This window comes from Phaethon aethereus (genome assembly GCF_964289735.1).
Source record: "Phaethon aethereus genome assembly, chromosome: 16".
Taxonomy (NCBI): domain Eukaryota; kingdom Metazoa; phylum Chordata; class Aves; order Phaethontiformes; family Phaethontidae; genus Phaethon; species Phaethon aethereus.
Window position 1 is genome coordinate 2,290,868 of NC_138592.1, and position 10,554 is coordinate 2,301,421.

Here is a 10,554-nt window from a genome sequence, read left to right on the forward strand (position 1 = left end):
TTCATTGTTTGATTGGGGGATGGTGGTGGTTTTTATGTGTTAATGTTATCATTATGTGATAGTGTTTTTCTGCTGCTTATTTCCCTTAAAGTACCTAAAGATCTCTCTTAAGTGCTTAATATACAGCAGCGTAATTTGGTGTTCAAGTGCATGCTGTATACCTCACCTGCCTTTATTATGCTTTTAGTTTTAGTGCTTATAGAAAACTGTTGAAGATGGGAGGTGCAGTGAGTGCAGGAGAAGACAATGATGAATTAATTGATAACCTGAAGGAGGCACAATACATCCGGACAGAACTGGTAGAACAGGCGTTCCGAGCCATTGATCGAGCAGATTACTACCTGGAAGAGTTCAAAGACAATGCCTACAAGGACTTGGCATGGAAGCATGGAAATATTCATCTCTCGGCACCGTGCATTTACTCTGAGGTGATGGAAGCTTTGGATCTGCAACCAGGGCTGTCATTTTTGAATCTTGGCAGTGGCACTGGTTATCTGAGTTCTATGGTTGGACTCATCTTGGGTAAATACCTTTTCAATCATGTTAGCTATTTAAGTTAGATTAAAAAAAAAATTTTTGAAATTGGGAATGAAGCATTCCTCAAGTAATGAAACTAACAGATAGCTAGGAAAGTAAAGAATGCATTAATCCAATTGGCCAATTTGTCAAGATTCTTCCAGCCTTCTCTCAGGAACTGGATGGAGTCCGGATTTCTGTGGCAGTTCAGAACAGGCAGCGATGTAATTGTGCAGGTGGCTGTAGTGGATTCCTGCAGGACTGGACACAAACTTGGCTTGGTTGCCCCATAAGCAGGAACCCAGCTTGGGAGCAGGAGTGCCATGTTTAAACTAGGATTGAGCATGTCTGCAGAAACCTGTGACTATAGCTGTTCTGTGCCTCGCTTGTTTTTACACTGTCCTGTCTAGACTGAAACATGTTGGAGATCCAGTTTTGACTCTTGCCAATGTACAGATGGGAATGGTCTCTGGAAAGCAGTGCATCAGAACTGACTTTGTGACCACATCTGCAGTAGGCACAAATCAAAGCATCAAAGTGCAATTATACAATTGCAGTTCGCCCTAACGTGTTTCAGTCAACAACTGGGCTTCTGGCTGCCAGGATAGATAGCAAAATCTGTAGGGTACGTATTTTCCTTTTGTGGGGGTGTCGAGAATTTTAACTGCTGAAATGTTTGTTGTCAGGATAGAGCCTCACTCCTGTCTCCCATGGCTTTTCATAGACTCATGTTTGTGATTTTCTGCTAGGTTTGTTGAGATTGCCTAGGATACAAATACATAACTCCAGAGCTTTTGAATTCTTTTGAATTTTTGGGAAATTTACCAAGTCAGTTCTGAATAAAAAGCGTGAGTGCTAAACAGCATCTCTATTTTCTAATTTATTTTTGCTGTTAATTGAGGTACAATGTATGGTGACTATTCCTGATTATTTTGAGGAGATGTCTAACATATCAGCAAGAGGATATAAAAATAATATAAAAATAATATAAAGATTTTTTGGAGTGATTTAAACATGCAGGCTGTTGTTCTGCATTGGAATTTTTTCCAGGTGGTTGCTTCTACAGTCATAGTATTTCTTCAGTATCAGTGTTTCCCTCTTACAGAGGAATTTCCTGCATAGTTAAGAGCAAATGATTCAAAATGAATTGTGCAGAACAGCCTGATTTTCTGTAAGAAATTGCAGGTATAGGGTTGCAGTTCCCACTGTAGCACTAAGATAGCTGACCCTACAGAAGCACTGACTGGCACTCGAGGAGCAATCTGTTATAAGAAATGACCAAAACTCTGTTCAATCCTGCTGGGTTTTCTGTTATTACCTGTTACCATTATCCTAGTGTTCTAAATTTGCAGGTCCTTTTGGTGTTAACCATGGTGTGGAGCTTCATTCCGACGTGATCGAATATGCAAAGCAGAAATTGGACTTCTTCATTAAAACAAGTGACAGCTTTGACAAGTAAGAATGTGGAATGCCTGCTTGGATTAATTTTGTGCATTTGGCTTTAGTCATAGCAGTTCTTGCTCTCATGTGGCAGCTCTGGATCCAGGGTAATCTGAGGATTCTGGCTCCTTAGGGTTGCTGAGCTGCAGTGTGTGACCTTCGAAGCTGATGTGTATTGTGGGGGAGTTTCAGAAATGTTTGCAGTGTTTTTAATAGCAGTGCTGCTATTGCAGAGCTTAGAGGAAGCTGAAGAAGGTTACTTACTTCAAAATATACTTGCAGGTAACAACTTGAAACTTGCAAATAACAATAATACTTAACCATGCATGCTCTCAGCTCACAAACGTTATCAGAAGAATATGAAGTGATTTTTGTGGTGGCCTAACATGTTTTATCTGAGAAGAAGAAAAAATGGCGTTTTAAAATATGAAGGTAGTTCTATGATGATTAAACTGGTACTAAAACTGCTTGGGATCTGATTTATGTTCTTCCTTAGAACCTCTGTTCCGATGCTGTCACAAGTAATAACTTTCCAGCAAGATAACTATTGCCAATAGTAACCTCAGCAATAAAAGTTGTAGCTGTCATATTTTTGGATCCCATCCCTGTTTGTTCAAACAGGGAAGTAAAGCATCTCTGGATACCTGATAGCCCTCCTCTTGTGGGAGGAAGAAAATCAAAGTCATTACATGCTGGAATTTAAACTACTCAGCCTTGTGCTGTTACTGTTGTACTGGAAAGCTGCTGATGAGAGGGCTGTATTTTCTTGATGCTGGCAGCAGACTGAAAGTTTTTGGCATGGAAGGTGTTTGCACATAGATGGATGGGTTTTTTTCTCCACAGTTACAGTGCTATTGTTTGAATAGGTGTTCTAAGGAAGACTTTTTTTCTCTCTCCAGAAAAATATAGCTATGAAGTAAAAGTGAGCTGAATTCAGAAATCAACGTGACTGGAAAACTGGCATTGCTGAGAGAAATGGCTGCTGGGTTATGCTGTTAGAACACCGTGTGCAGGAACTGTTAGTTGGCTGCTCTGACTGTCTAGCACGCTCTGCAAAAGCAGAAAGCTTCAGGAAGTGTTTAGGAATAAATAGGTGCTATATTCAGCTTCCTCTAAAGGTACAAGTAGAAGAATGGGTATGTTGTACAACTTCTATCAAAATCAGCCCTTAAATCTGGGGCTTAAAGCTTGTGTAGATTTGGAGCATGTAAGAAAACCAGAAGCACTATAGAATCATTTATTTTGCTTCTAAATTGAATCAGAAATGCTATAGGCGCAAACATTCTTTTTATGAAGGGTGAAATCGCGGTTATTTGAAGCTAATGGCAAAACTTCCATTAGCTTCAGCAAAGCATAATTCTGAAGCATTAGGTTATAGTTCCCCACAACATCTGAAAACCATTTAAAAGCATTTGAAAATGCCAAAAAAAACCCTGGTGCAGTCCTCAAAAGACTTCAATATTTGGAATTGCGGGTCTTATATTTATGTTTGCATATTATAACTGAGTCAGCATCAGGTCACTAAAAATAGCTTGTTCTGAAGAGTTACATGTAACTCAAGTATGAGATTATGCATCCTTATCCTTTGGAGATTTTAATCTATGAATTCTCATCTTACTCTTCTGTGGTTTTGAGACTTCAGGCTGTGGTCTGTTCCAATAATGTCCCGAATATACAGGCTTCAGAGAAGAAATCCCATGAAACTGCTCTTTTAAAGTATTTTTCATTGTTTCATTTTTTCAGGATCATGAAAATAATTAATTTGATAAATTGTAATGTTCTTGTATGATACATGTCTTCATTTTCAGATTTGAATTTTGTGAGCCATCTTTTGTTACTGGCAATTGTTTAGAGATTTCTCCGGACTGTACTCAGTATGACCGTGTTTACTGTGGTGCTGGAGTACAGAAGGAACATGAAGACTACATGAAGAATCTGTTGAAAGTTGGGGGAATTCTTGTCATGCCTCTAGAAGAGAAGGTTGAGTGCCTTTCTACTCATACTTCGCTTTCAGTTATTCCTAATTCTGATCCCGGTTTAGTCTGGTTTAGTTCATCTCTTAGTTTGCCCTTCTTGCAGCAGATTGGAGAAACCAAAAAATGCAGCACTTGTCACTATGAGTGGAAACTGAACTCTGCACTCTTCATAATATTTAAGAAATTCAGAGTGCTGCCAGTCTTTCACATATTCTGATCTGTTGTTGTTAATTGCAAATTTGCTTTCAAGCTGCAGAGAAAATGTAGTCAAGGCTTTGTTCAAGTTATATAACCTAGTGTTGTACTTAAGGTAAAATACAAATTTTTTTGCACCCTAACTAGCTTATGAAAGAGTGTGCACATGGTCCCTATTTACAGGTGTCAGTGGATTCTTTTTAGTAAAATGTGGGTAACTGCCCTGTGTGTGAGCTCAAGATTGTCATTCAGATTGTCTTTTTGGTGTGTTGTTTTAATGGGCTTGTATGGCTGAGGGGTAGGTATCTGACCTTTTAGCTCTGTCAGGGTGGTTGAGATGAGCAGAGTGCAGGGTTTCTTCCTAGTAAGATTCTGTGCATTGAGATAGTGTAAGAGATTTGAGCTGCAAGAGAAATCCAGTGATCTGCAGACTTCCTTCAAGAGTGAACGTTGATCAGTGAGTGACATGTTTTCTCAGTGGTCAGACATAGCTGTTCTGGTTCAGAATTGAGGAACATTTGGGAAAGCAGGGTGACTTAAACTGCCAGTGCCCATACTCTGTTGCAACAGAGGAAGTTACTTGGGGCTAATCCTATAAGGAGTTCTGAATTTTCTCAAAAAAACCCCAGTGTTTCTTCTTATTACCTAACTTCTACTGTTGTAGCTTCTAGTACTTTAGCCACTTGTCTGAGCAGAAAAGTTGTTTGTTCACTTTTTGTTCAAAAATCTTACTGTAGTTCACACAATGGACAATAATCTCCTTGTTTTGGTTTAGTTGACTAAGATAACTCGTACTGGTCCTTCTGCCTGGGAGACCAAGAAGATTCTTGCTGTTTCTTTTGCTCCTTTGATTCAGCCTAACCACGCAGATTCAGGAAAATCAAGGCTTGTTCACTTGCGTGAGTACAGACATTCGTGTGTATGGGGGAGGTTTCTTCTGCTATTTGTCTGTAAGCGGCACCTTACTTCCTGAGATGTAGCATCCCTGTGAATCCTTTCAAGGAAAGTTACTCCAACTACTTCCTCCTTTCAACAGTTGTCCAAGTCTTGTGTTGGATCACAGTCTATCTTTGGGGATATTTACGGAGGCCTGGTGCAAGAATCAGAATTGTATAAAATAGATTCTAACTACAAGTGATCTTTTGTGAAATTGTACCTAAACTTTGTGGGATGTTTGGTTTTTGTTTTTGCACATGCAGACATCTGTTTCAATCCTGAATTATGTACTGTCATGGTTCTCAGTCACTGTGCCATGGTGATAGAAAATACACAAGCTGAACCTGTGAACAAACATTAGATGTACTCAAAGGCTCTCATCACCCAGCGATTCAGAATTATCTTGAACCTGGAATGCTTGAGGGATAGAAGTTTTGCAATTCCTGGTTAATTGTTTGAAATGCAGGTTGTATGCAGTGACCTTAATCTTCAGATTAAGACTTCAGTGTAGAGGGGCCTCTTAAGAACACGTGAAGACAGAGATACTTCCATAAAGAGATTAGTCAGGCTTTGTTCTTATTCTGGAAAGTTGTCTTTCCATGACAAAAAGCAGCTCAGTAAGCAGTCCATACAGTGCTATAAAGTCCATTAAGTGCATATTTCAGCATACTTTGGTGGCTTTGTGGCAAGACCTGCATATATATTACATGTGATTTTTTTTTTTTTTTTTTTTTTTCCTGGTTCCTTCATTCAGGTCACAGGAATGCTTACTTGTCAGTAGAAGACAGGGTTTTTTGTTTTGGGTTTAATTCAGTTTAGTACATGGATGTGTGTGCATCAGTACTTTTTTTTTCTTTATGCTGCATGAGTTATGTTGTGCATATAGGGGCTGGCAGCAAATAAATGTAGAAGACAGAACAGTCTTCCAAACCATTAATGTGGGAGGTATTTTAATACAATAACTTATTGTATGCTTCTATAATTACTTTTACCAAATGGTTTCCAGCCTGTCTTCACCCACTAAATCTGAAGCAGTTTTTGAAGAGCATGAATAGTACTCATGTTTTATAAGTGAAGAACTTGGCAAAGTAACTTCTTCACAATACAAAAATAATTTTATGGAAGAGTTAAATAGACTTAGGTCTAGTTACCTACTGTAGGAAAACATCTTTTTCTGAGTTATTCAACAGTCACAGTTTCAGTCACTAAGTCTACATTCTTCTAATCTTTAAGGCATGTGTATCTTAAAATAATTGTGAGGACTTGACATCAAAATATGAAACTCTTCTTTCATCCCATTCTTTTTCTTCAGTTAATGAGAGAAATGCATAATTACATTTTTTGTTTGGAAAGTTACAATACAGCTTATCTGAGTTGACAGGAGTTGAATAGAGCTGTTTTTGTAATCACAGCAGGGAATTCAAGTGGCCTGATTTAATTTGAGCAAATACAACTTTTCCTATGAGTACTCTTGAAGGGGGGTTTCTCCATATCTGTTCATGGTTTTCATTTTGTTTTAGCCCCAGTGGCTGTTCGCAGTCTCCAGGATCTGGCTCGCATAGCCATCCGAGGAACCATTAAAAAAATTATACATCAAGAAACAATGAGCAAAAATGGAAATGGGCTGAAGAACCCCCCAAGATTTAAACGAAGACGGGTGCGTCGCCGTCGCATGGAAACTATTGTTTTCTTGGACAAAGAGGTCTTCGCTAGTCGTATCTCCAACCCATCAGATGATAACAACAACAGTGAGGATATCGAGGATGAGAGACGAGAAGAGGAAGAAACTAAACCCTCTGAACTAAAGCCAGATCCCCCTGTAAACTTTTTGAGGGAAAAGGTCTTGAGTCTGCCTTTGCCTGATCCCTTGAAGTATTACCTGCTTTATTACAGGGAAAAGTAATTTCTTTTGTCTGGAAAGTGGGAAGTAGGCAGAAAATAAAGTACTACTTAGGGCTTGACAAATGTCTACCACTTGCTTGCCTGCTAATATGACCACCCACGGCAGTAGGCTAGCTGGGGAATGTGGCTGCTGTATACTTAAACATTATAGCTTTTTTGAGTTTCTTCTTTTTTCTCAGTTGTGTGCTATAGTCTTATCCTACAGCAGGGATTCCTTAGGAAGCAAGTTGGTGAAATGCTCAGCTGCTTATGGAAAGGAGGACTTAATTCCCTGAAACAAACTGCACAGAGGTATTCTAAAAATCTCATGGCTACTCTACCAAATTGCAGTTTTTAAATATTCTTAAGCAGTTCCCCAAAGACTTTTGCTGTCTATACTCTCTCCCACTAAACCTGCCATGTGTTTACCGTGGTGTGTGTTTAATGGAGGATGAAAATTATTGGTAAAAACTGACCTGGCAAATCTTATTTCTTCCAGTAATCTGAAAAAGCACAACTTTTACAGAAAGGAAAGAATTTTTGGTGTTACCCTTGTGGCATCCAGGTTTTGAATGAGAAGGAAAACATCAGCTCCCCTTTGGTTGGTCTCAGTTTTGCTTATAAACTATATTATCATTTTTCAGTAAAAGGTAAAAGTGTTTTACAGAATATTGGTTTTAATGGGAAACACCTGTGCTAGTGAATTAGTCTGAGATGCAAGGTTGTTGGTTTTGTAGTGGTGTGTTCTTGGGTTTTTTTAGTGATGGAGGCAAGTGAAGAATTGCAAAGCTGATTAACTTTGACAGGATGCTAGGGTAGTCAGGGTCGTGACTGTTGTCTCTGGAAAAGTTTACAGAGTAATTCTGAATGGGGAAGAGGGTAGAGAGGAGATGCGGAGCAATGAGTTTGTGAAAACTGACTGTGAAAGCAGACTGCAGATTTTGCTGTTAGATGAGATAACTTAAGTCTGCAGGGCTGAACAGAGTGAAGTGCGGAGCGCTAGCCTGAGCGGAGTAGCTTGCGTCCTGGTAGATCAGCCAAATGTAGTTTTGTGGAGAGTATGTAGAACCTTCAGGCAGTCTAGAAAGCCAAATTGATGCAGTTCTGGGGTGTTGCGCTCTGTGTGTGCCACTGCTGTAGCAAGATGGCTAGAATACAACTTGTGTACACACAGTAGGTGGAATGAAGTTGGTTGACTTGGTATGTTATTTTATTCCTGCAACAAATAAGTAGATGCTTTAACAGGCTCGTAAAGAAGGACGTTACACTCTGCAATTTTGTGGATGTGAATTCTGATTTTTTTATTCCCAAGTCTTCCTGTAGTGGTGCTGGAAGGAGATACCATGTTTAGAAGAGGAAGTTTACTTGGTTCAGCCTGTTTGAAAAATACACCTAAATGAGTAAAGGCTGGAACAAAACCCTTGAGCTTGTATTAATGTGAAATACTCTTAAAGCCAGGGGGGTGAAAAACCCACTCTCAACAGTTAATGTAGCTATGTTAAGGCTTTGCTCCATCAGAAGCACTTAAGTTGGTATCACTTTGATATCTTTTTTTTTTTTTTATGCTGTCTCCTCATTTTCTGAGGAGGAATGAATGAAGACTGTCTGGCCAAAAATACGCTGGGTTTTTGGTTAATGGTACTGAGTTGCACAACTTAATGATAAATAGTGTTTTAAAGTTCTGTGTGGCTTTGAAAATAAACAGATGACTCTTGTATGTCTAAGCAGGTGGAGAACTCTTCCTTCCTTAATAGGCTTTTTGTATATCTTTGAGAATACTATCTGATAATACAGTGTCATGTGGCCGCTGGCATGTAACAGTTGTAGGCTGTGTTTTGCCTCTGGTTTCCTAAGTCTCAACTTCTGGTCTAAATGGTACCCCAAGCTATCTTGTTCCCTCAGATTTTTATTTCTTTATTTTAAATGGAGCAGTTCTGTGGCCACTGAGCTGATGGTTTCCTGTAAACAGACAAGTACCCATCTTGTAATTCTGGCAACTACACTGAATTTCTTTCTACAAATGAAACTCCTGAATATGGTGGTAAATGGAGGCTTAATAGAATCTGTTTATAGTATTTCTCTGTGCTTCCCCAAAGGTTGTCACCTCTGTTATGTTAGGCATTTCTGCTTAATAGCTGTCATACCAGGTATGTGCCTTTCTGTATTTTGGCACTATTTCCATACCCCTACATAGTATAGGGAGTACAGGGTGCCTCCTACTTTTGGCTACCAGGTCATCCTTCAGTTTGTTAATTGCAAAATTTCTTTTAAAGAAATTGCTTTAAAAATGACATTAAACTTCAGGTTCATATTAGTAAACCTTGCTGAGATCCTGTTTAAGCTGACCAGTTGAGGGAGAATTATCTTTCCTTCATCCCTGTTTGATTTTACCCCCATCCCACTCCCAGTTGTAGAAGGTATTTTATCAGATTTTTCACCATATTTGCCTTTATTACATTTACTAGATTTTTGTAGCTTTCTATAAGATGCATAAAATACTGCTATTTTTCCTGGATAAGGTTGAATAAATAAATATATATACAGGAAATTTATGTTCTAGGTTGTCAGATTGTCCTCTTGTCAAAAAACCCACAGATCCAAACAAACTCATAGTAGAAATTTTATGTGTAATATAATTGTGAAATAGTGTTGCTTATAGCCTGTAAATGAAGGGGAGCTGTAAATAAGTTTTCCCTGTGCACAAGCACTTGCACTGTAGTTTTGTATGCGTTTCTAAGAGTAATTGTAGCATAACTGTTTTTGTATAGTCTGTAAGCTGTCTAGGAATTTTACCTGCTTGACTGTTTCCTTTTGTGTTCTAAGTAGTCTTTGCTTTAACTGTATGTGGTTCCTTTTAGGTCTTGATACTGTGGTAAATTTGCAAAAAGAAATGAACTTCAAGCTGCTTTAATCATTAGTGTGTAAACTGAAAAATCTGTATGTAGAAACTGGAGTTAAATTGGCCTGAGGCATGCAAAAGTGTTAAGCAATTTAAACTTTATTAATAAGTGTTTCTGTATCAATAAATTCAGTAAAGACTTTTTAGCCTTCTTAACATGGCTTTGCATCATGCTGTGATTAGAATACTTTGTAGATAACTTTCATTTATGGAAATAAGTACTTAAGACACTAGAACACTAGAAAAAGCACTTAATATTGTGCAGGTGCATAGTTTTAGATGAACTCCTCAGAATATTATCTCTCAAAAGAAGCCTGCCCAGCTGATGATTTCTAAACCTTTAGGTAATGGAGTTGTGCAAGATGTATTTTGGAGTTACAGAACTGATCTAGATTTAATATATCAGAATGGTTAAAGAGTGAATTCACTTACCTAGCTGTTAGACCTGTAGACAACAGATATCAAGAGGTCACTTAGTCCATTTCTGTACTTCAAGGAATTGCCTAAAGCAAACACGTCAGGAGCTTGTTTAATGCCTTCTGAACTGCAACTCCCCTCTTGTCTCCGGTGTTTTGTTTTGGTGCTTGCTTAATTAATGCAGATTTTTTAAGAGCTGGTGTTCAAGGCTTCCATTTCACTAGTATTGAGAGTAATATTTTGGCTTCAGCTGTAATGGGAAACCAATTATAATAGCAAATACAGCTGTTGCTG

At 38.5% G+C, this 10,554-nt stretch overlaps 1 protein-coding gene across 2 annotated transcripts; it reads left to right on the plus strand.

The window, feature by feature from the left end:
• Positions 1-215: 215 nt before the first annotated feature.
• Positions 216-6,966, plus strand: PCMTD2 (protein-L-isoaspartate (D-aspartate) O-methyltransferase domain containing 2; the record flags this gene model as incomplete). Of its 2 annotated transcripts, none has more annotated exons than XM_082007022.1 (5): positions 216-522; positions 1,869-1,971; positions 3,765-3,936; positions 4,903-5,026; positions 6,584-6,966. In XM_082007022.1, the coding sequence occupies 5 exons, from the start codon at positions 216-218 to the stop codon at positions 6,964-6,966; spliced, it is 1,089 nt and encodes a 362-aa protein (XP_081863148.1). The 2 variants fall into 2 exon arrangements, with proteins under 2 accessions (XP_081863148.1, XP_081863149.1); XM_082007023.1 differs by having other exon boundaries at positions 4,984-5,026.
• Positions 6,967-10,554: the final 3,588 nt, after the last annotated feature.